This window comes from Aquarana catesbeiana, linkage group LG11 (genome assembly GCF_042186555.1).
Source record: "Aquarana catesbeiana isolate 2022-GZ linkage group LG11, ASM4218655v1, whole genome shotgun sequence".
Lineage (NCBI taxonomy): Eukaryota > Metazoa > Chordata > Amphibia > Anura > Ranidae > Aquarana > Aquarana catesbeiana.
This window is the reverse complement of record NC_133334.1, coordinates 47,948,371-47,974,689: the sequence shown is the minus strand read 5'-3', so window position 1 is coordinate 47,974,689 and position 26,319 is coordinate 47,948,371. Positions and strand designations below refer to the sequence as shown.

The 26,319-nt window shown below is 43.6% G+C and overlaps 1 protein-coding gene across 2 annotated transcripts in view; it reads left to right on the top strand.

The window, feature by feature from the left end:
• PEX16 (peroxisomal biogenesis factor 16) overlaps nt 1-26,319 on the top strand; it is a 49,038-nt gene that overhangs the window by 5,951 nt on the left and 16,768 nt on the right. The window contains exons 3-6 of one of the 2 annotated variants that reach the window (XM_073604264.1): nt 3,767-3,843; nt 12,102-12,235; nt 18,555-18,655; nt 20,573-20,650. In XM_073604264.1, the coding sequence (XP_073460365.1) occupies nt 3,767-3,843; nt 12,102-12,235; nt 18,555-18,655; nt 20,573-20,650 (390 nt within the window). The remainder of the gene's footprint in view (nt 1-3,766; nt 3,844-12,101; nt 12,236-18,554; nt 18,656-20,572; nt 20,651-26,319) is intronic. The other variant, XM_073604265.1, reaches the window with a different exon arrangement.

The window sequence follows — 26,319 nt, the reverse complement described above, 5'->3', positions numbered from 1 at the left end:
AATAAAAAAAACAAACAGCACATAAAAAGTAAAATAATATAACAGTTAAACCAAGCCATGAACTGCTGGCAGCCGGTCTAAGGAATATTTGTTCTATACTGGCTTGAGTAAGCACCAAAACAGACCGCTGTCTCTAGGGGCCCCGATGGCTGCAGCACATATAGTAAGTGTCAAAGGGCCACAGCTTGGACACCAGTGGTGTACACAGTGCTATTTTCTTCCATAACCCTGGACCAAGTATACCAGCTCAGTTAATTACCATATATACAGTGCCTTGAAAAAGTATTTATACCTCTTGAAATTTTCCACATTTTGTCATGTTGCAACCAAAAACATAAATACATTTTGTTTGGATTTTATGTGATAGACCAACACAAAGTAGCACATAATTGTGAAGTGGAAGGAAAATGATAAATGGTTCTCCCAATTTTTTTTTTTTAATTAAATATGTGAAAAGTGTGGTGTGCATTTGTATTCAGCCCCCTTTACTCCGATACCCCTAACTAAAATCTAGTGGAACCAATTGCCTTCAGAAGTCCCCTAATTAGTAAATAGAGTCCACCTGTGTGTAATTTAATCTCAGTATAAATACATCTGTTCTGTGAAGCCCTCAGAGGTTTGTTAGAGAACCTTAGTGTACAAACAGCATCATGAAGGCCAAGGAACACACCAGACAGGTCAGGGATAAAGTTGTGGAGAAGTATAAAGCAGGGTTAGGTTATAAAAAAAAAAAATATCCCAAGCTTTGAACATCTCACACAGCACTGTTCATCATCTGAAAATGGAAAGAGTATGGCACAACTGCAAATCTACCAAGACATGACCGTCCACCTAAACTGACAGGCCAGGCAAGGAGAGCATTAATCAGAGAAGCAGCCAAGAGGACCATGGTAACTCTGGAGGAGCTACAGAGATCCACAGCTCAGGTGGGAGAATCTGTCCACAGGACAACTATTATGCCACGTACACACACTCGGATTTTCCGACGGAAAAAGTGCGATCGGACTGTGCTGTCGGAAATTCCAATTGTGTGTGGGCTCCATCAGACTTTTTCCGTCGGAATTTCCGACACACAAAGTTTGAGAGCAGGCTATAAAATTTTCCAACAACAAAATCCGATCGGTTAAATTAACCGATTGTGTGTACACAAATCCGACGCACAAAGTGCCACGCATGCTCAGAATAAATTAAGAGGCGAAAGTTATTGGCTACCGCCCCATTTATAGTCCCGACGTACGTGTTTTACGTCACCGCGTTCAGAACGATCGGATTTTTCGACAACTTTGTGTGACCGTGTGTATGCAAGACAAGTTTGAGCCAACATCTGTCGGAAAAAATCCATGGATTTTGTTGTCGTAATGTCTGATCAATGTCCGACCGTGTGTACGGGGCACTAGTCGTGCTCTCCACAAATCTGCCCTTTATGGAAGAGTGGCAAGAAGAAAGCCATTGTTGAAAGGAAGCCATAAGAAGTCCTGTTTGCAGTTTGTGAGAAGCCATGTGGAGGACACAGCAAACATGTGGAAGAAGGTGCTCTGGTCAGATGAGACCAAAATTGAACTTTATGGCCTAAAAGCAAAACTCTATGTGTGGAGGAAAACTAATACAGCACATCACCCTGAACACACCATCCCCACCGTGAAACATGGTGGTGGCATCATCATGTTGTGGGGATGCTTCTAAGCTTCTTCTTCAGCAGGGGCACTGAAGCTGGTCAGAGTTGATGGGAAGATGGATGGAGCAAAATACAGGGCAATCTTAGAAGAAAACTTGTTATGCCGTGTACACACGAGCTGACTTTTTGACCGGACTGGTCCGACGGACCGAATCCGGCGGACAATCCGACCGCGTGTGGGCTTCAGCAGACTGTTTCTGTTGAAAATCTGACGGACTTTAGATTTGGAATGTTTCAAATCTTTACGTCGGAACTCCGCCGGACCCGGTTCCTATCGAAAAATCCGCTCGTCTGTATGCTAGTCCGATGGACGAAAACCGACGCTAGGGCAGCTATTGGCTACTGGCTATAAACTTCCTTATTTTAGTCCGGTCATCACGTACGAATCCGTCGGCCTTTGGTGTGATGGTGTGTAGGCAATTCCGTTCGGAAGTCTGTCAAAAGTCCGTCGAAAAGACTGTCGGACCTTTGTTGCCGAAAAGTCTGCCCGTGTGTACACGGCATTAGAGTCTGCAAAAAACTTGCGACTGGGGCGGAGGTTCACCTTCCAGTAGGAAAATGACCTGAAACATACAGCCAGAGCTACAATGGGATGGTTTAGATCAAAGCATATTCATGTGTTAGAATGGCCCAGTCAAAGTCCAGACCTAAATCCAATTGAGAATCTGTGGCAAGACATGATCTGACAGAGCTTGAGCTATTTTGCAAAGAAGAATGGGCAAAAATGTCACTCTCTAGATGTGCAAAGCTGGTAGAGACATCCCCAAAAAGACTTGCAGCTGTAATTGCAGTGAAAGTTGGTTCTACAAAGTATTGACTTAGGGGGGTGAATACAAATGTTCACCACACTTTTCACATATTTGGAAAACCATTTATCATTTTCCTTCCACTTCACAATTATGTGGCACTTTATGTTGGTCTATCACATAAAATCCCAATAAAACATATTTATGTTTTTGGTTGTAACATGACAAAATGTGGAAAATTTCAAGGCACTGTATAAAACAAAGCCCTAGGGGGAACTCTGCAAGGTAACCAATCAGCTTGTTTAATTTAAGCTTTGACAATCAAACCTAGTAGCTGATTGGTTACTGTGCACAGCTGTACAAGATTCTATGTGCTCCAGGTTTAGTAAATCTCCCCCTTGTTTTACATTGTACATAAAGTAAGGAGTGGTTTACACATCTGTGGGTGTTGTATGTGTGTGTTTCTTTTCTTTTGTTTATTTATTTTTTGCCATAGTTGTCCTAATGAGGAGATTTCCCTTCACTTCCTGCCCTGGGAGACACAACAGGAAGTTAGAGAAAACTCTCGCAGTCATGGTTTAGGATATGATCATACATAAACAGGAGAGGAATGGTGCTGGGAGTTGTGTAGATAAGCTGGGGCTCAATTCACAAAGCATTACATAAGGATACAAATCTTTATTTTTCGTCACGGGACTCTAACTTTCAAATTCCAAAAAAGGATCCTTAGTTTGGTGTTTTGCTTTTTTAATTAAAGTTGATTTCCAGGCAAACCGCTAAATACACAAATTAAATGAATTCATTATAGCTGTTTTACCTGCCAAAGGATTTGTACTCCTGTTCATCCAGTTTTGAGATTTACACAGCTCTGCCACACAGCACAGTCCTGTCTGGCAGGAGAGCAGACTTTTCTCTGCTGCAGTTAAGTAACACTTGCAGGTCTGGTTCCTCCCCCAGACTGTGATTGGACAGTGAAAAGGAGAAGCAGCAGACAGATGAGCTCATCTTTCTGTCCCTCTTCTCTACACTCCTATCAGCATTCCTAGTTTGCACATGAGCCCTGCAACACAGGTGGCTGTGGCTCTCTGTGCTGCTTCTACTTCTCTCAGTCCGAGCTTTGCTGTACAAGGACCTCAAGAGGCTGATGTTGTAAAGCACTGCACTATATAAATCCTGTATAATAAAATACGAGGTATTTACACTGTTTGCATTAAAAATGTACCTTCAAAAAAATATTAATTACAGGGCTGAGATAATTGGTGTATTTTATATCTGAATCAGTTTCTTCTATTGGCTGATTCTTCTATTGGCTGATTCTTCTAACCTTTTTTTTTTTCTGTGTCAGTTTATTCATCTTCCAATCTTCTGGCCTTACTGAATGACGGGATCCTGAGGAAGGAGCTGCTGAAACCTCCCCCCACTGTGAGTACTGGGGTCTTTTTTTTTCTTTTACTTTTCTTTTTTCTTTCAGGGGTCTCAAACTGGCGGCCCTCCAGCTGTTGCAGAACTACAAGTCCCATCATGCCTCTGCCTGTGGGAGTCATGCTTGTAACTGTCAGCTTTGCAATGCCTCATGGGACTTGTAGTTCTGCAACAGCTGGAGGGCCACCAGTTTGAGACCCTAAACAGTTCAGCTCTGGAAGGTTTACCCCCCCCCCCCTTCATGACCAGGCCAATTTTTGCATTCAGCACTGCGTTACTTTTACTGGTAATTGCGCAGTCATGCAACACTGTACACAAACAGCATTTATATCCCCCCTTTTTTTTTTTCATACAAATAGAGCTTTTTTTTTGGTGGTATTTTATCACCACTGAGGTTTTTATTATATAGGCAAAAAAAGACAGAAAATGTTGGAGAAAAAAAACTTAATTTTTTTACTTTTCTGCTGTAAAACATATTTAATAATACATGTGTGCATGAAAGTTAGCCCTCATGCACACAGGCTGTTAAAATAACGTTATGAAAACGCCAGTATCTTTGCAGTGATTTTTTTTAAACTTTTTTCAGCGTTTTTGCAATAGCGTTTTTGAGCGTTTTTCCGCATTAGCGTTTTTTAGCATTTTTTTTTTTTTTTTTTTCAATGGATCAAAAACGTTCAAAAACGTTGATGAATGACGTTTTTGAGCGTTTTTCAGCGTTAGAGCGTTTTTACAGCTGAAAAACGTCTCTCAGAACCCACTGGTCCTGGGATTTTTTTACAGCTTAAAAACGCCTATGCCACTTGCAGCTCAAAAACGCCTAGGTGGGCATGAAGCCATAAACTAACATAGACAGGCCTTTTTAAGCTGCAAAAAAAAGCTCAAAAAAGCAGCTGTAAAAACGTCCGTGTGCATGAGGACTTATAGTGTCTAAAAAAAAAAAAATAAAAAAATGTGGGATCTACAGTAATACCTTTTGGATTATGAGCATAATTTGTTCTAGAAGAATGCTTGTAATCCAACGCACTCCTATATCAAAACGAGTTTCTCCATAGGAAATAATGGAAACTCGGATAATCCGTTCCACAGCCACTGCTTATCTATGCAGTACCGCGTGAGACCAGAGATGTGGGGGGGCGCCTGGAGACCACTCGGGAACCGAGTGTCTCCGTGTGTCTCTGAGAGTCTCTGGGTGTCACCAGCGCCTCCTGCACCTCCTGGCCAAATGCGGTACTGCACACCCCAGAGGCTTGGATCCTGCTCATCTTGCGAGGCAACACAAGTCAGAATTTTTTATTTTTTTTATTTTTAAATGGCTTGTATTGCGAAACGCTCGCAATCCGAGGTTCCACTGTATATTTCTTCTTCCTTTTTTTTTTTTTTTTTTTTCTCCTACTGGTAATGGCGCCGATCAGCAACTTATAGTGGGACTGTGACACTAAGGCCCCTTTCACATGGGTGATCCGATCAGGTCCGCCAGTCAGTTTTTCAGGTGGATCTGATCGGACCCTCCAGTCTCTTCTATGGAGCGGCGGATGTCAGCGGACACACGTCTCCATCCGATCCAATCTGATCCTGTCCACCAAAAACAGACGGATGGTGGATCTATTCCCACATCCGTCTGGGGGATCGCATATAATAGAAATGGACAGGCAGTCTGTTTCCATCCGATTGATAGAGGAGAGTAGCCTGTGTCTATATCCACTCTACATAGCGGAGCGGACACAGACCTGTCATCAGCCTGCTCAGTGGATAGGGTTTTGGCCATAAATCATTGGGACCCGCAGATTGGCTTGTGCTGTAGTAAATAACAGCACAGGTGGGGTGGTAGGCACACACTCACCCCCTAACCGAAAATACCAAATCGCCTACATGAACTTGATTTGGTACAGCAGAATATTGTAATTCTCCATTGGTCTCCATTACTACCAATGGAGAATTACAATATATGTTAACATTTTACATTACACCAAATCCTCTGAAGAAGACCCAAGGGGGTCGAAACGCGTCAGAATTCATTTGCAAGATTTATATACCACCTGTTTATGGTGCACAATCGATATGTATCATTATTGTACACTGCCATGTCAGTGTGTGTGTGTGTGTATATATATATATATATATATATATATATATATATATATATATATATATATATATATTAATACAACAGGTTACATATAATCGACCTTCCTATCTATTTGCTAAGGCTAGCAACATAAGGAATAAAAAAAAAATGTTAATGCTGATTGAGAGAGTTTCATGCAGCTTTAAAGTTACCCTCCAGTCAAAACTGAAAGTGAGGCCTTAAGTGTCGGTTCACACTAGTGAGATCGCATATGATTCGCACTGTAGTGCAATCGATGTCCGTGCGATACGATTTCAGCCATACAGATAGTATGGCTGATATTTGACTTCTGTAAAGTCACCCCAAAGTAGAACAGGAACCTTTTTCTAAGTTAGAGCGACTTTAGTCGCTCCTATTAGGTTCTATTGCAATACATGAAGCGTGACTTGTCAGGCGGTTAAGTCACTTGACAGGTCTCCTCTGTGTGGCCCAGCAGTTAAGATCCTCCCACTGTTACTGCAATTAGGCCACGCCCACTGTTGTGGTGCGGTGGAGGGGGGGTGAGGTTGAGTTCCTGCACCTATTCTCTGGGGGGAAAAAAAAAGCTCTGAATAAATTTTATATAGTCTTACAGATACACCCATAATGCTGATGTGGCCCAGGATGAAATTGAGTTTGACATCTCTGCTCTAGAGGATTAAAGGAAATCCTCATATTGAGAGAAATTCAACATATTTAGTTTTGTAGCACCATTGCAGCACTTGCTGGATGACATAAATAGGTCCCTGTCGCTTGTTGCCTGGATACCTATCTAATAATAGCAGCCACATATGTTATGTACTTTGCTGTAGAAGTGATCATGGATGCTTCTGAGTATCACAAGTGCTCGTTCCGTCCAGCAAAGGTTTTCTAGGATGTCGGTGAATCTCTGTCACCGAGCGCCAATCATTTATCTGGAGAAAAGGAAGGAAACTTTTTGTTTTGCAGCATTTTCCTCCTACCGGATTGGGCAATGATTGTAAGGTCTATGGGCACCCAGTTAATATGTCTTGGGTGGATGGAGGGGGTTGTTAGCGTAGATCTCTGTGTTGGAGGGGGGAGGGGCACCATTCCCGGAGTGCTTGTATGGCATTAGTGGGGTCAGCACTGAATTCTTGGGTCACATTCCACCAGGATTACTGTCTGTATGGTATTTGCATCTTCAGGAACCCCCCACCCCTCCCCCCACTGCTCAGCTTCCAATCCAAAACCATCCAAATCCCATAAGTTGCATGGAACTCTACACACGGTCACACAAATCTGGTAGCTAATCACTCATTGGAAATGCATATATACTGATCAGCCATAACCTTATGATCATTGACCAGTAAGGTGAATAACATTCATTATCTTGTTACAATGGCACCTGAAAGTGGGTGGGATTTATAAGGCAGCAAGTGAACATGTTGTCCCTAAAGTTGATGTGTTTGGAGTAAAAAAAAAAAATGGGGAAAGTGTAAGGATTCAAATGATTTTAATTAATTTTAATGGCTGGATGACGGGATCAGAGCAACTCCAAAACTGCAGCTCTTGTGGATGTTTCCGGTCTGCAGTGGTCAGGACCGACCAAAAGTGGTCCAAGGAAGGAGAACCGGTGACCGGGTCACAGGCCGCCAAGGCTCACTGATGCACATTGGACACACCTCCCAACTTTTTGAGATGGGAATGAGGGACACCTATCAGCAAAAGTATGCAGGCATAGGACACACCCCTTGCCACACCCCCTTAAAGGGGAATTGTACAAAAAAACAAGATTGGTTAAACCCACAAGTGCTTTTTTTTTTTTTTTTTTTTTTTTTTTTTTTTTTACCACTACTATTTCTTTATATTGGCTTTTGGAATTTTACAAATGCAGCAATTTAGAAATAAGATGAAAGGTTTAGTGCTGGAAAACACTTTTTGATAGATAAAAAGTGCATTTTATATACAGCTATATAGATCAGACCAAAATGAGGGACAAATGAGGAGGAATGAGGGACATTTCTCCAAATCAGGGACGGTCCCTTGAAATCAGGGACAGTTGGGAGCTATGACATTGGGTAACAAAGGCTGTAGTCCTCTCCAATAGCAGAGCTATTGGAGCTCAGATTGCTGAACAAGTGAATTTTGGTTCACATAGAAAGGTGTCAGAACACACAGTGCATCGCCAACATTTTATTCTCCATGGTCTCTGCTCTCCAAAATCTTTAGGCCTAAAATGTCAAAGTGAATAACCTGATCTCATTGCAATGGGATCTGGAAGGGGGTTGGAATAATTGGCTAGCAAGTAAACATGTTGCCCATGAAGTTGATGTGTTGAAAGCAGAAAAAAATGGGCATCTCAGTTTGCTGGGTATGGGGCTGTGTATCCACAGACCGGTCAGGGTGCCCACAGCCAAGTGTGCCTACAAAGGGCACCTGAGCATCAGAACTGGACTACAGAGCAATGGAAGAAGGAGGCCTGGTCTGATGAATCACGTTTTCTTACATCATGTGGATGGCTGGGTTGTGCGCCTCACTTACCTGGGGAAGAGATGACACCAGGATGTACTATGGGAAGAACACAAGCCGGAGTTGGCAGCGTGATGCTTTGTCTAGTGCAGTCCATGCCGCGATGGGTCAGGGCTGTTATGGCGGCAAATGGGGGACCTACTCAAGATTAGGCAGGTGGTCATAATGTTATGTTTAGTAGGAAGTCTTTCTTAAATACCTGCCTCAATATGGGCACACCCCAATTTTAACTTCCTAGTACTCATTTTGTTACCTGTTTTTCCTTTTTTTTATAATATTATGTAGTATTTGTATGATTTTATATCTATATGACTATATGTCTGTATTCTTTTACATAAATAAACCATACATTTCTTGATGTAAGCGTCTGATCACGCGCCTTCCATCCACTTCCTACTAAACAGTCCTTTCCAGACCACCCCTGGTCAGCTAAGGCAGCGGGACACGCTCCATCATCTCCCCCAGTCCTACCACTGACTACAATACTACCTTTGTTTTACAGCAAACGATCTCACAAGCGCAGGAGTATTTTTCACCATATCTTGGTCATAATGTTATGGCTTAAATTCTGCTTGGCCAGTTCTATGATTCACCCTTTTGCTGCATGGCATGGCCTAGAAATTTCATCTACATATTTTCTGGCTTAGGCTTCCCATACATTCTGTATTATTTTTTTTTTTTTTCTATTCAATTTCTTTTAGATTGACCTTCAACCTAGTGCAAGGACCTACCTGATTTTCATACAAATTGAAAGTGTTTAGGTTCGACCTAGAGGTGCATTGAATAGACATATTTTGCAGCCAAAACCGAAAATGCAGGATGCATTTGGCTTAAAACCGAAAATGACAGTTTTTAAAAAATCTATATATTTTTATATATAATTGTAGGAAATTTTTGAGTATAGCCTCAAATATCAAGGCCTAAACCTAGGCATAAAAAAGTACCATCATCCAAAAATGATATAGGAGAAAAGGGAAGGGAGCGTGAGGACCGTTGCTGAGGCTGACCAAACATATATACTCCAACCCACAAGGTTTTCTGGTGGACTATCTCGGTACTGATACACAAAAATAAATCTTAGATAAAAATTAAATCATTTATTACATGTAAAAAGACATACATAGATCACAATAAAAGGTTTAAAAAAACAGTATGCAAATACTCAAAGGTTTCCCCAAGAGGTATCTGTTGATGGGGTTTTCTCATAGATTAACCAGTCCTCTGCTAGTTTCACGGTACATAGAGAGCTTCGTCAGGAGGAATCCTCTATAAAACAAACCTAACCCCAAGGGGAGGGGGGAAAAAAGGAGGACGGGTGAATGACCAAAGCGGGAGAAGAAAAGGGGGGGGGACAAAGGGAGGAGGGGGACGTTTGTTATTGGGAACTGGGTGGTTGGGGGGGGGGGGGTTGGTTTAGTGGGGGTGTGAAGGAGGTGGGGGGGGATGGGGGTGAGAGTAATTCTCTCTCCCCCCCCCCCCTTCTTTCTTTTTTTTTTTCCCCCTACCCCCCTCACCCCCATTTCCCCAACCTTCCCTTTTCCCCTTGCGCCCCCCCCCACCTCTTCTTCTCCCACTTTGGTCATTCACCCATTCCCCTTCCCCCTTCCCCTCCCAGTGCACTATACAATCCCCATATGGGTATTACTTTACAACCATACTGTATATATCTATTCCTACCCCTATCTAGATTCAATTTCTGCATAATCCCCCCTTTGTCCGCCACGGGAGGGAACCTATTGAGCAGCTGGGCTTTGTACCTGGCGATTGACCTGTTGGGTAAGCAACCTCTCAACATTACCGCTGAGCTCTATGTATATAATATGCATTTTGAAATTCTTTGATTATATGCCCTTGTGTCTTATTTGATCATTCTGTTTTATACATTATTCCTCCTGACGAAGCGGTCTATCTTTCACATTATACAAAATAACTTTTTACTGTGTGTGTGGTTTTACTTTTTTGAATTAAAAAAAAAAAATTTTCCCAAAAAAATTGATTTGTAAGACCGCTGCACAAATGCGTGTGACATAAAATATTGCAATGATCTCTATTTAATTCTCTAGGGTCTCTGCTTAAAAAAAAATATATATATAATGTTCGGGGGTTCTAAGTCAATTTCAAGCAAAAAATACTTGACTTGCAAACAACAAACGTCAGAAATAGGCTTGGTCCTTAAAGTGATTGTAAAGTCTTGTTTTTTTTCCCATAAAAATAATAAACATGTTATACTTACTTGCTCTGTTGCAGTGGATTTGCACAGAGCAGCCCTGATCCTGCTCTTCTCGGGTGCCTCTTCTGTGATCCTGGCCCCTCCCTCCTGTTGCGTGCCCCCCCCAAGCAACTTGCTATGGGGGCACCCGAGCTGAGTCACAGCTCCCTGTGTCCATTCAGACACAGAGCCGTGGCCTTGCTCCGCCCCCCCCTCTCTCCTGATTGGCTAGCCAACTTTGACCGCAGTGGGAACCAATGGCGCCTCTCCTGTGTCTCAGCCAATCAGGAGAGAGATTTTCGGACGGCTGAGATGCTCGTGGATGTCGCTGGGGCTCAGGTAGGTATTCGAGGGGCTGCTGCACACAGGATGTTTTGTTATACTATGCATAGAATGCATTAAGATAAAAAACCTTCTGACTTTACAACCACTTTTAAGGCTACTTTTCACACTGGGGAGTTGGGGGTGTTGGCGGTAAAGCAACGCTATTTTTAGTGGCGCTTTACCGTCGTTTTTGCAGAGCTTTTCGGCCGCTGGCGGGGCACTCTTATCGGCAAAATGCTGATAACACCATTTTCGGCTGCAGAAATTTCGGTGCATCTCTAGTTTGGTGCCTTATAGCATCATAGATTGACAGCATCCTTTTTGTTTTTTCTTTTCTTAAATAAGGTGGTTTTCATGGTCATACCACTGGTACATGATCGATGTGTATATTTTATATAATTTACTCATTCTCTCTAGATTGTGATCAGTCCTTTGGATTATTGCGTGGTCATTGTTGCCTGTTGTATTTTCTTGATCCTTCCTTCTGGAATATTGTATACACTTATCATGTGTTATGTTACAATTTTGTGGTTGTTTTTTCATACTTTTTTTTTTTTTTTGTCTATTTTTATGAAAATTTGAACAAAAAAGAAAATAAAAAAAAAAAACAAACAGCATAGGCCCCTTTTTCACACTGAAATCTATTCCCCATTAAATCCTATGTAATTGTTCACACTGCAGGTGCGCTGCGCTTTGAAAAGTCTTGCATGCTGCATCTTTCGTGCAGTTTTTCGAAAGCACAAAAAAAAGGCTTCTTTAATTGTCAATGGGAACGCATAAAAAGTGCATCAGTGTGAAAGGGCCTATAATCCTAAAATGTGTTTGGCATTGATAAAAATAAAAAAATGTAAAATTAGATTACAGGAACGTTGGATGGAATCATAAGGTCACTGCAACCCCACTAATATTCACAGCTTAGGGATGAACTAATGGATCATAGAAGCGGCCAAACAGAATTATAAACCCTTTTGCATCCATGCATTTCATGTATTTAGATGGTCTTTTTTCATTTAAATCTGTATAAATTATCTTGTGTGTGTATTAGATTGTAAGCTCCCCTGGAGTAGTCCTTCTAGGTATTCTATTAGGTGGATGGGACTCATTTTGTCCTTGTCCTGCCCTCATTTACAGGATGAACCCCGGCAACGTCTTCTCAACTGGCTTAGCATCTTGGAAAGTCTGGAGGTCTTCCTCGAAATTGGATCAGCAAGGGTGTGGGGCGATGGGACGAGATGGGCTGCTATTTTACTTATCCAGCTGCTCAAGTAAGGACGTTGTGCTGCCTCCACTAGTCACTAGTTATATAGGCAATGCAATTGTATTTAATGTATGTATATCACTTATTAGACAAATAGAATGAATTAGAAATTTTTTTTTTTGTTGTTTTTTATTCGTTATTTACATAAATTTGTTTAGTTAAATTCATTTTATTCGTTTTCGGAATTCGTTTCATTTATTCAAACTTGATTTGAATTTTCCTTAATTCCGTCGAATTGAATTCCATTCAAATTTCAGAAGATGGTTATATTCTCTCTAGTGTGTGTGTGTGTGTGTGTGTGTGTGTGTGTGTGTGTGTGTGTGTTATTCTATATTCTTTTCTGTTCTATTCAAAATTCTATTCTATTCTAAATAATTCTATTTGAAATTCGATTTTTTTTTTTTTTTTTTTTTGTTCTATTTCATTCTATTATATTGTATTCTTTTATTTTATGCTCCTTTTTTTTACTCTCTCCTCCTCCTTTCTTCTTCCTTCTTCCTTCTTCTTTCTTCTTTCTTCTTATTCTTCTTCTTTCTTCTTTCTTCTTTCTTCTTTTCTTTTCTCGGACATCACGGGTCACAGAGCCACAGTAATTACTGATGGGTTATAGGGTATCACTAGGTATTGGACACTGGTCACACCCTAATCAGGAAGTTCAACCCCCTATATAATCCCTCCCCTTCCAGGGATACCTCAGTTTTTACACGAGTGTCTTAGGTGATGGACGTGCAAAGATGTCCTGTGCTGAAGCTCCAAAAGGAATATTCTAAGATCCTATACTGGGGCAAGCCAGGCGACCGGATCCATTCAAAGTGTCTTTTCATGGCCGAATTGGATGGTACCCGGGCCTCGTGTCCGAAGAAACGAGGTTTTACCTGTAACGCTTCTCTTTTTAGAGAGCTGGACCCGCGGATCAGAAAATGGCTTTAAACTTCCTAATTTCTGGCGAGGTGCTTTACAGGCCCAGAACTGAAGGATTCCCCTACTGATGGGGGCCCCAGTCTCTGACGGTTTTTCACAAACGGAGCCCACCGTGAGAGGCGAAGGCTGGGTCTGTGTAAACTGAACCCTGCGGCCTGGATAAGGTAAGAGGAGATTCCACAGAATTTTAATTCTAGTGGCTTTTCTCCTTTAAGGTGAATGCATGCTGTGCCTATTGTGACCACCGGGGGCGGCCAAGAGCACAAACCTTCTCATGTTTGATCTGTCTCAGCGTCCGCTGCACTGGCTCTTCCTCCAGCTCCAAAGGTAGATGGTGGGGGGTTTTCTCTGCTGGGATGGTCCCCCCCAGGCTAGGGAAAGACTCAGGTATGCTGTAAGGCGGGTGAGACCGCACTGTCACAGCCGCTACCGCCGCCGCCACTGAAGCCGCATTGCGATGCAGGGCCCATCACTGCCGGCCTCCTCCTTATTCCCCCAACCCCAGCCTCCCTTCAGGATTGTCAGAAAGGGTCGGCTCGCGCGGGAAGCGCTCGTTTTTCAAAAACGAGGGGGGGAAGGGGGGGGCGGGGCGTCAGCACAGCGTCAGCGTGCCCAGACGCCCACAGTGCCAGAAAGCATGGCTATTTAAAGCACACTGTACAGGTGCTCTGAGCTTTGGAGAGACACAGAGCTGACAGTCACATGTAAGGTGGGACACAGGCATTCCCCTAGGCTGCATTCACTAAAGAACACCGGATTGGGCATTTGGTAGCAAGGCTTTTAGCCAGACTACATCGCTCAGCAGTCAGTGTTCATTTTTGATACCTCACACCTTGTTGCTTTGCACTATGGGTAGAAGAGGTTCAAGCACCCCAAGAACCAGAGGCACTAGGGGGTCTCATTCAGGTTCTGAGGACCCCCTGTCTACTACACCATCCCCTCCTGAGGGACCAGGGGCAGCTGGACAGGGAGAGCCATTGGGGTTAGGGGCTACATCTGCTGCCGGCACTTCAGCCCCTGTGTATATTACACAAGAAGTTTTTTCCTCAACCATTTCTGGATTAGAGAAAAAACTAATGGCCGCGATTACATCTTCACTCAGTGAAAGAAAACGCACAAGGCCTTCCTCTGCTCCCCAAGACCCTCAGTCAGAGGAGCTCTGGGATAAAGGAGATGAATCCCTTTCAGAGGATCGGGATGGGACAGATGATTCCTCTTCGGAGGATTCAGGTGGAGAGCGACCCTCTGCGACTTCCCAAGAGGAGAAAGTCTTAGTGCAGATCCTCACTGGTTTGGTCCGTTCCACATTTAAGTTGCCCATACCTGAAACTACTACAGAAACCTCTTCTGCTTTGGGGTCACTGAAACCTTTCCAAGCAGCACATGCTTTTCCTGTTCATAATTTACTTGAAAAGCTGCTTTATTCTGAGTGGGATCACCCAGATAAGCGATTTCTTCCGCCGAGAAAGTTTTCTACACTTTATCCTATGGAAGAAAAGTTTATCAAGAGGTGGGGAATACCGGCCATTGATGCGGCCATTTCCTCTGTAAATAGTAATCTGACTTGTCCTGTAGACAACGCTCAGATGCTCAAAGATCCTGTGGATAAAAAGATGGACTTCTTATTGAAAGATGTGTTCTCTTTAGCAGGATCAGTGGCCCAACCTGCAGTAGCAGCGATTGGAGTCTGTCAATACTTAAGAGACCATGTTAAACAGGTCATCAAAGTATTACCTGAACAGCAGGCCCAGGGGTTTGCTAACCTTCCTGCGGCTTTATGTTATGCTGTTGACGCCATTAGAGATTCTATCGTGCAAACCTCTCGCCTCTTGCTTGGGTTGGTGCCTATACGTAGTATCTTATGGTTGAAAAACTGGTCAGCCGAAGCACCATGTAAGAAGCTTCTAGCTGGGTTTCCCTTCCGTGGTGAAAGGTTGTTTGGAGAGGACTTGGATAATTATATCAAGACGATCTCCTGTGGGAAAAGCACTCTCTTACCTGATAAGAAGAAGAGTAAGCGTCCCTCTTTTAAACGGACTCTTTCCCCAGCGCCAGGGGCATCAGCCTCCAGGCAGTCACGACGGTCTCCTCCGTCTGGGGCAAGAAACAAGAGTCAACCCCAGGGACACAAGAAATCCTGGGGGAAAAGGTCTTCTAAGCAAGACACTAAGACCTCTTCATGAAGGGGCGCCCCGCTCGCTCGAGTGGGGGAAAGACTGCTGCAGCTCTCAGGGCCCTGGCAGAAGGACTTCCAGGACAGATGGGTGATCTCCACGGTAACCTTAGGGTACAGACTGGAGTTCCAAGAATGTCCCTCTCCTCATTTCCTCAGATCAGGTGTTCCCAGAAAGCCAGAAGAGAAGCAGTCGCTCCTTCTAGCGATAAAGCGACTTTTGTCGCAAGAGGTCATTGTGGTGGTTCCCACAAAGGATCAAGGATTGAGACTCTGTTCCAATCTTTCTATGGTCCGAAAACCAAATGGGGACGACAGCCCCGTTTTGGATTTGAGAGATCTGAAACGATTCCTAAGGATGCAGTCCTTTTGTTTGGAATCAATTCAGACAGTAATCTCCGTCCTGCAGGGAGGAGAATTTCTGATATCAATAGGCATCAGAGATGCAGGCCTATATGTGCCCAGTTTTCCTGCTTAACTGAAGTGTCTGCAGGCAAAGATCACTGCTCTAAGGGAGCTGATTCTGACAGTCAGGGCCAAGAAGGGTCTTTCTGTCCGCCTTTATATGAGGCTGCAGGGGAAGATGGTGGCTTCATTCGAAGCAGTTCCCTATGCCCAGTTCCAAGCAGAACTGTTGCAACACAGTATTCTGTTGACCTGGAACAGGAAGGTGCAGGCATTAAACTTTCCAATGCACCTATCACATGCGATGCGTCAGAGCCTCAGTTGATGGCTCATACCCGAAAACCTACAGAAGGGGAAATCCTTCCTACCGGTTGCCTGGGATCCTCTTGCAGGCAGGACGGATGCGTTGGTGATTCCGTGGCATCGGTTCTCACCGATTTATGCATTCCCTCCCATTCTGCTACTGCCACGGCTCCTTCGCAGACTCAGGCAAGAAGGGAAGTCGGCACTTCTGGTGGCCCCCGTTTGGTCCAGAAGAACCTGATAAGCAGAAATAGCAGGGATGATGGTGGGTTCCCGGCGGACCCTACCGATACACCCAGACCTGTTAGCTCAAGGTCCGGTGTTCCAGCCTGCCTTACAAATGCTAGATTTGACGGGTGGGCTATTGAATCCCACGTTCTGAAAAATCGTGGGCTTTCAGGTCCTGTCATATCTACCTTGATCAATGCAAGGAAGCCAGCTTCCAGAATGATTTATCATAGAGTCTGGAAAGCTTATGTATCCTGGTGTGAATCCAGGGGTTGGCATCCCAGGAAATATGTCATAGGTAGAATTCTGAATTTTCTACAATTAGGATTAGAGATGAAGCTGGCCTTGAGTACCATCAAGGGCCAGGTGTCGGCCTTATCAGTGTTGTTTCAACGGCCGCTTGCTTCGCATTCTCTGATCCGAAACTTTATACAGGGGGTGATGCGTCTTAATCCTCCGGTTAAGGCGCCCCTAAACCCCTGGGACTTGAACTTGGTTCTATCGGTGTTACAAAAACAACCTTTTGAACCAATACGTCAGATTCCTTTGGTCTTACTGACGAGGAAACTAATTTTCCTGGTAGCTATCTCTTCTGCTAGAAGAGTATCAGAAATAGCAGCTCTTTCCTGTAAAGAGCCTTACTTGATTATACACAAGGATAGAGTGGTACTGCGCCCTCATCCTAGTTTTTTACCGAAGGTGGTTTCAGATTTTCATCTAAACCAAGACATTGTGCTACCTTCCTTTTTTCCAGAACCTTGTTCTTCGGAAGAAAGGTCATTACATTCTTTGGATGTAGTAAGAGCAGTCAAGACCTATCTGGAGGCAACTGCTCAGATTCGCAAGACGGATGTCTTGTTCGTGCTGCCGGAGGGTCCCAATAGAGGACAGGCAGCGTCAAAAGCGACCATTTCTAAATGGATTCGACAGTTGATTATTCAAGCTTACGGTTTGAAACGGAAGGTTCCCCCGTTTCAGATCAAGGCACATTCCACAAGGGCTATTGGTGCTTCTTGGGCAGTGCATCACCGGGCCTCTATGGCTCAGATCTGCAAGGCCGCAACCTGGTCTTCAGTTCATACATTCACCAGATTCTATCAGGTGGATGTGAGAAGGCATGAGGATATCGCCTTTGGGCGTAGTGTGCTGCAGACAGCGGTACAAGGTCCTCAGGTCTGATAGCACCCTACTTGGTTGTGATTCCCCCCCCTCAGTTGGCATTGCTTTGGGACATCCCATCAGTAATTACTGTGGCTCTGTGTCCCGTGATGTCCGAGAAAAGAAAATAGGATTTTTTATTACAGCTTACCTGTAAAATCCTTTTCTTTCGACGGACATCACGGGACACAGAGGTCCCGCCCCTCTTCTAATACACCTATACTGCTTTGCTACAAAACTGAGGTATCCCTGGAAGGGGAGGGGTTATATAGGGGGTTGAACTTCCTGATTAGGGTGTGACCAGTGTCCAATACCTAGTGATACCTATATAACCCATCAGTAATTACTGTGGCTCTGTGTCCCGTGATGTCCGTCGAAAGAAAAGGATTTTACAGGTAAGCTGTAATAAAAAATCCTATTTTTTCTTTTTTCTTCTTTTTTCTTCTTTTTTCTCATACTAGCTCATTATGCTTTTTTGTCTTGCATGGTGGTGTGTTGTTTTTTTTTTTTATTCTTTATGGGTTTACATGAGGATACGCCACTGACCCTAGCTGTTGGCCGAATTAAATCTTGTAGCAGGCTGGGTGTGGCCCATAGGCCAGAGTTTGGAGACTCCTGCTTGGTAATTGTTTTTGGTTATGCTGCCACCTTGTGGTCATCATTTTGACTAATTGTGTCCTGTTGGCACCTCCTCCACTCAGCAAAAGTTGATTTAAAAATTGTCTGAGCCGGGTGGATATTAATCAGCCAAACATTAGTTGTATCCAATCCAATGCAGTCACTTTTCGGGTATTCAGGCAGCTGCAGGTGCTTTGACTGTCCAAACTTAATAGCTGACCAGGGAGATTCTTATGGAGAAATTGATTTCTCTGGTTCAGGACACACAGCCGTCACTGGATTGCATATAGACAAGAAGTAGCTGAAAATGGGGTTATGAGATGTAATAGAGGATGAAAAAAGGGGAGAGCAGTATTTTATTTTTAAAAATATGACAATCATTTATTTAGCAAACTAATTACCATTCATTTTGTGTTTAGGTGTTTGCTGTATGTCAGTTGTGTTCAATAGATTTACCGTATGTTTATAAATGTCTTATTTTGACTTGTTCTGTCCCTTTGACTTCTTTCTCTTCCATCAGGGCCTGTCTACGTTTAGTGCTTCTCTTCTGGTATAAATCCGGCATACAGAATTGTCCTCCTATTGCTCCTCTGGACCGAGAAGGAGTCCTGAATCACACAGGTGTGGTCCCCATACAGTACTAAGTCACAGAAAACACTAGAGCTTTTCAAAACGTATGTAATGCACATCTGTCCTTTAAATCCACATAAATAATGTGAGATTTAGGCTCCATGCACATTAGCGGGTCTCCAAAGTCTCGCGCTTTCCAGTGTGCGACTTTGGAGAGACTTTCGGTGTAAATCTGATTACCAGGGGTAGGCAACCTCGGCCCTCCAGCTGTTTTGAAACTACAAGTCATGAGACACTGCAAGACCCTGACAATCACAGGCATGACTCCTAGAAGCAGAGGCATGATGAGATTTGTAGTTTCACAACAGCTGGAGGTCTGAGGTTGCATACCCCTGGGTTAGACCTTACATTCAATAGTCGCACCAAAGTAGTAAGGGTACCTTTCAAAGTTGCTGTGACTAGTCATGTGACGTTGAAGTTTAAAGTCACCTGACAAATCGCACAAGTGTGAATGGAGCCAAAAAGAGTCATATTTTGAGATAGTTATGAAGACTGCCATTGCTGAGCATCTTCTGAAAATGCAAAGCATTCTCTGAATGGCGCCTGTACTGAGCAGCCGACCTCCTGTATTCAGAATGAGCAGGACAACCGCTGAGGACCCAGAAGCAAGCGGAGATACCTGGAGTAGCAGTATCTACTACAGCGATTTCCAGCATTTAGGTGCATCAGCCAGATATGGTATACGTAGTTACATTGCTCCATCTTGGACCGAATGTAACTATGTTTAAAATATCATTAGCTGGAATTAATTTTTAATGAACACCTTCAAGCTCAACACCATTATATCCCATTACATGACATATAAGAGTATCTTAAAAACACTTCAGTTTTAATACACAGCACTTGTATGCAATATACGTGTATATGTATCGCATTGTATTTCTTAAAAATGTGAACGTGTAAGCAGTAAAAAAACAGAAATACAATACAAATTGTATGGCCACGACATCTAGTGGTAGCATAGTATAACTGCACCATATTTGCAATCTCTGTTACCCACAATTAAAGAGGAGCTCCGGGCTCCCCCCAGAAAATTTAAAGTTCGCAGCTACAAATACTGTAGCTGCTTATTTTTAATATTAGGACACTTACCTGTCCAAGGGTCCAGCGATGTCCTCAAGTGAGCCGATTCTTCGGCATCTCAGGTAAGGGAGCTGGCAGTGAAGCACTGTGGCTTCTCAGCTGGTATCCTACTGTGCATGCGCGAGACGTGCTGCGCTATGTGAATGGTCCCGCAAGGCTGGAGGGGGGCTGAATTTTCGGCTCAGAACGCCGCAAACCCCTCACCCCCAAAAAAGTACCAAATGTGGCAGTGGAGGGGGGAGGATGCAAACAAGCAGAGCGTCCTCTTTTGGGTAAAGCTCCGCGTTTAAAGAGCATTTTAACCTAAGAACAAAAATTGTATATATTGCAGACTTGCAGTCCTCTGATGAAATGGGTTCAAAAGAGGAAGTTCAGCTCTTCCTTCTCTGCCCCCCCCCCCCCTTCCCAATTCCTCCTCTGCCACAATTGGATTACACTTTTCTTTTGGGGGGGGGGGGGGGGTGGTCTAGGGACCTGGTTATGACAGGTGCCCTCTCCAACTTCCAGTCGGAAGTTCTCCACATTACAGGTCCCAGAAAGCTGTGGGACCATCCCCGATGCGCAGCGTGGCTCGCTCATGTGCAGCCGGCTGTAAAGCCACATGAAGTCACAGCCGGCTGCCCACTGTTAACATTCCGGCGCTGGGGGCCTAAAAGCCTGGTGAAGAACCCGCCCGGGTGAGGACAGCCCAGGATCCTTGGACGGGTGAGTGTCTGTTTATTAAAAGTCAGCAGTTGCAGGTTTTGTAGCTGCTGACTTTTTCCAGAACTGACTGAAGCTCCTCTTTAAATTTCATATACTAAGATCTCACCATATCTTTTTCAGGAGAAGAAGACAATGGCAAACCGGACACCTGCTTTGTAGGGAAACGTTCAAGACGTTGTGTGCGGTCTCTAAATTATAGTAAGTTTAAAGAGGAACTTCACACACACACACACACACACACACACACATATATATATATATATATATATATATATATATATATATATATATATATATATATACACTCCCGAGTATAAGTCAAGGCCCTAATTTACCACAAAAAAATGGGAAAAACTTAGTGACCCGAGTATAAGACGAGGGTGAGAAATGCACAACTACTGTAAGTGGAAAAGAGGGTCAACAATGCCCATTTGCAGCCTCACTGTGCCCATTAGCATGCCTCACTGTGCCCATTTGCAGCCATAGGTCCCCCGAACTTCAAACTTGGTAGTTAAGGGTTCCTAGATGCCCCCTAGCTTCAGCCAAAATTTGGGGTCTCTGAACCCAAAGGGTCCCGAAATGACATTACTGCAGATGGACACAGTTGACCGACTTTGGGGCCCCGTATCTCGGGGCCACTTAGTGCTAGGAATTTGGTGTGCAAACTCAGTGGAACTAGCACCATACAATATCTAAAGCTGGGGTTTCTAGCACCAAGTGTCCCCAAGATACAGGGCCCCAAAAATCGGTTCAGAAAATGTCAAGCACTTTTCTGCAGCAGAGAATGACATTTTCCGAACTGGCTTTTGGGCCCCGTATCTCGGGGCCACTTGGCCCTAGGAACCCCAGCTTTGGATATGTTATGGTACCAGGTCCACTGTGTTTGCAGACCAAATTTTGGGTTCCTAGCACCTAGTGGCCCTGAGATACATGGCCCCAAAGTTGGTTCGGAAAATGAAATTTTTTGCTGCAGAAAAGTGCTTGACTCGAGTATAAGTGGAGGGGGGCACTTTCAGCACAAAAAAATGTGCTGAAAAACTCGACTTATACTCGAATGAATATGAATATATATATATATATATATATATATATATATATATATATATATATATATATATACTTCTTTTTTTTTTTTTTTCTCTCTTACCTTGTCCACTGGGCTGTCCTCAACATACTCTCAGTGAATCCAACATTGTCTGGTGTAATCTGCTGCTGCATGCCGGTGTTCTGCCGAGAAAGTTCCGCTCGGCGGATAAGGACCCCCCTCTACTGCGCCTGCGCAGTAGGATCTGGCAGGGAATAGCTGAAAATCAGCTGTACACGGCGCCTGTAAGAGGGCCCCTTTGCGGGCTCGCCACGCTTCGGGCACGGCCTCGCTTCGCTCGGCTCTTTTAGATTCCCCCTCTAGGTCCACTTGGATGGTGGGGAAGGAACCTGGACCCAGGGCGCAGGCGCCGTGTACAGCTGATTGAAAAGTTTGAGCTTCAGCTATCTCCGGCGGCTGACAGTAGTTCGTACTGCGCAGTACAGGGGGGGAACTTATCCACCGGGTCTCATGCCAGCAAGGGGGGAGGACCAATTGTATGTAAAGATACAAAGCAGAGTGAAGGTCTGCTTTTATTGCACCTGAAAATCCAAATCATGGGTCCCTTTACTCTATAGCTACACTGGAACTTTTCACAGACATTCATGTTAATGTACCAATCTTTTTTTTAGCTGTGTTCTTTTTTTTTTTTTTTTATGCTGACAAGGGCATCTCTCGAAGGTTAACAGTCTAAATAAAGTTTATTCATCACAGTGATCATGTAAAAACAGCCAACACATTTTGATGTGGATTTCAGGGGGCCTCCTTCATCAGGGTTGATCAGTGCACCAAGTCCGCTCTGAGTTTATGGCCTTTGCTTCAGTTATTTCTACAAAATCATTCCCTTGAGTTGTCACTTCTTTGCTGTCCTCTCACTGGTGCCATAGTGGCATGTAACTAGTCTCTTTAGTGGTCCTGTTGCTGGCAGTGTTGTCATAATCTCCACCTCCTCCATTCGGAGAACAATTTGCATTCATTGAGAAAATGCAAATGTGTGTGCTCTAAATGGCGCCCTTGCCAAGCAAGCGACCTCATGTGTCCAGTAAGCGGCCTCCTGTGTCCAGTAAGCGGCCTCCTGTGTCCAGTAAGCGGCCTCCTGTGTCCAGTAAGCAGCAGGGCAGTAAGGGAGCCCTGGTACCTCCTGATGGATCCCCCCTTGATTTCTCTCTTCCCGCAAGATGGAGCCTTTGAGCCCAGGAGTGACGAGCCCAGCTGGTTGATTTTCATCTGTAATTTTTTTTTTTTTTCCTTTCATGGATATGCAGGCTATAGCTAGTAGTGAGAAGTTGGCAGCAGGCAGCGCACATATCATTTTGCAAATTCAGTTTTCCCTGCAGGAGGGAAGGAAGCTGTGTCAAATCTGACCCCAAATTACACTTTTTGGAGACCAGTGACATTTATTACATTGATCAGTGCTATAAAAATGCACTGATCAATGTAAAAATGACCCTGGCAGGGAAGGAGTTAACACTAGGGGGCGATCAAAGGGTTAAATGTGTTCCCTCAGCGTGTTCTAACTGTAAGGGGAATGGGCTGGCAGGGAAATGACAGAGATCACTTTTCCCGATCACTGGGAACAGTAGATCTGTCATGTCCCCTGTCAGAATGAGGATCCGCCTTGTTTACAAAGGCAGATCCCCGTTCTGCCTCTGTATACCGCGATCATCGAGTCCCTCCTACCCGCGGGCACACTCCTGAAGTGGGGGGGAGTGCGTACCGCCCGCTATCGCACCTGCATGAGCCGCCGTACAGCTATGGCGATTTGCACAGGAGAGCCAACCTGCCGCCGTATAACGACAGCGGCTGGTCGGCAAGCAGTTAAAAAAAAAACGCACAGCAACTGGATCACATGGTACTTCTGTACCCAGCGATCCAGTGCAGGCAAACAAACTGCATTTGGGGTGTCGTTAGCATTGCACTGACACCCACTGCAGATCACAAGTGCAGTGCACAGATGGAACACGCCGCATCGCATTCTGGTGTGAGCTGACCCCTTATGACAATCTAAGGAGGCAGTTAACTAGTCTCTTTAGCGATATGCCGCCAACGACAGGAGAAATATTGTGACATGGGCATATAGACAGGTGATGAGGCCCACTGTACAGTCTCTGCTTGGATTCCAGGATCCTTCTCAGGCACTGCTAGGAATATAGCCGGTTTTATATACTTTCAGCATCCGACAGATTCGCAATAAGCTGCAAGGAGACTGAGCGCAAATCTCTATCAAAGCTCCTTCACATCCTGCTAAGCGGAGCGCTACTCACAACATATGGTTATATAATACATATTGACCTATAGCTAGTAGGGAGAAGTTGTCAGCAGGCAGCGCACATATCATTCTGCAAATTCAGTTTTCCCTGCAGGAGGGAAGGAAGCTGTGATGGAGACTGTTGTGCTTCCCGCTGTGTGACAAGTTTACAGAGCTGTGCAGCAGATTTTATTTATATATATATATATATATATATATATATATATATATATATATATATATATATATATATATAAATATGTGCCAGTTTGAGTGCGGTTGTTACAGAGAAAATTAGTAAGTTGGTGTGGTTTTTTTTTTTTTTTTAGCTCTTCATACAACCCAAAACTGGTTCTGTGTAAAGGAACATTTCTCCCACACCGACTACTTCCAGCACAAATCTCTTTAGTTTAATATTATCCTTTAAATGTTGTCGTGGTGTGTTTTTTTTTTTTTTTTTTTTTTTACAATATTAACCCCTTCACGCCTAAGGGTAAAACAAATCTAAATGCCTAAGCATAATTTTGACATGTGTCAGTAAAACTGTACATATCCACAACTACTTTTGAGCATCCAGGTGGATTATACTTCTGTTTTTTTTTTTTTTGGGGGGGGGGGGTTTATTTGGTGGTAAATGATATTTCCTGATTTATTTATTTATTTATTTATTTATTTTTATTATTATCATAGGGTTACTGGCCCAAAATAGTTAAAAAAAACAAAAAACAAAAAAAAACAAAAAAACATTATTTTATAATTTAGCTGTATATTTCTTGTTACTACCATACCCTACTACCAAAGAACAACCCAAAATATATTTTCCTGCTCCGGACGATTGATACCACATATGTGTATGTTAGTTGTTGTTGTATATACCTGTAGTACAGCCCAAAAAACAATAGTGCACATTTTTGCTTTTTTATTTTTTTTATTCTACCTAAAAACACTGACTGACACTAATATTCATTTAAAAAAAAAAAATTCCTGCCCAAAATATACCGACCTGGACATTTTTACACTTACTTGACCAAAACACTAACCCTGGCACTGACCTAGATCAAACCTTGATCTAGGTTTTTTTTTTTATTTTCGTTATTATTATTATTATTATTGTTATGAATATTTTTTTTTTTTTTCTTTACACACACTTTTTCTCTCTGCAAGGAAAGCGAGAGATGCAATGTATCTCATCCTCCATTCTCAGAGAGAGAAACACAAGGGGCGGGCCTCACAGTGACTGATTACTGTGATAGCCAATCAGAGGCCATCGCAGCAAGCGAGCGACCTGGAACCGGGAGATCTGGGTCCCGATCGTTGGTATGGGACCCGGGGCTGCCACTGAGACCCCAATCTCTGTGCTTGGAGTGCGCTGTGCGGCATTTTCCCAGCACAAAGACAGATACGTATATATGCAGCTCCATGGGGAAAAAAGCTCAGTTCAGTGAGGCCACATATGTGTTACATCCTCCTGAAGGGGTTAAGCTAATTTGTAAATGATTTGCTGGTGCTTTAATGAACACTTTAATCTATTTTTCAGGGATAGCAATCTTTATATTGTTACACCAGTTCAGCTTGGATTAATGCAACTACAGAAATATGTCCCATACCTCTGGGATCTGCGTGGAAGCTGGAAATCCCTGTATCAGACATCGCTACTACATTGATCTCCACTTGCTTTTGGGTCCCATGCCGAGTGCATTGTGAACACAAAAGGTCGCTTGTGTGGTGCCATCCAGGGAACACTTTGCTTTTTCTCAATGAATGCTAAGCATTCTCTGATTGGATGAGGTGGAGAGGCGGGGCAGTGATGTCACAATGTCTACCTTGTCTGAACAGAGAACACTTTGCATTCATTGAGAAAATTCAAAGTGTGGTCTGATTGATGACCGTTACGAGACCTGGAAGCTAGTAGAGATCATTGTAGCATTGCTTAGTACAGAGATTTCCAGCTCCCACAGGGATCCCACAGGTAGACACACATACTTACATTATCACACAAAAGTGAGTACACCCCTCACATTTTTGTAAATATTTTATTATGTCTTTTCATGTGACAACACTGAAGAAATGACACTTTGCTACAATGTAAAGTAGTGAGTGTACAGCTTGTATAACAGTGTAAATTTGCTGTCCCCTCAAAATAACTCAACACACAGCCATTAATATCTAAACCACTGGCAACAAAAGTGAGTACACCCCTAAGTGAAAATGTCCAAATTGGGCCCAATTGGCTATTTTCCCTCCCCAGTGTCATGTGACTCGTTAGTGTTATAAGGTCTCAGGTGTGTTAAATTTGGTGTTATCGCTCTCACTCTCTCATACTGGTCACTGGAAGTTCAACATGGCACCTCATGGCAAAGAACTCTCTCAGAATCTGAAGAAAGAATGGTTGCTCTACATAAATATGGCCTAGGTTATAAGAAGATTGCCAAGACCCTGAAACTGAGCTGCAGCACGGTGGCCAAGACCATACAGCGGTTTAACAGGACAGGTTCCTCTCAGAACAGGCCTCGCCATGGTCGACCAAAGAAGTTG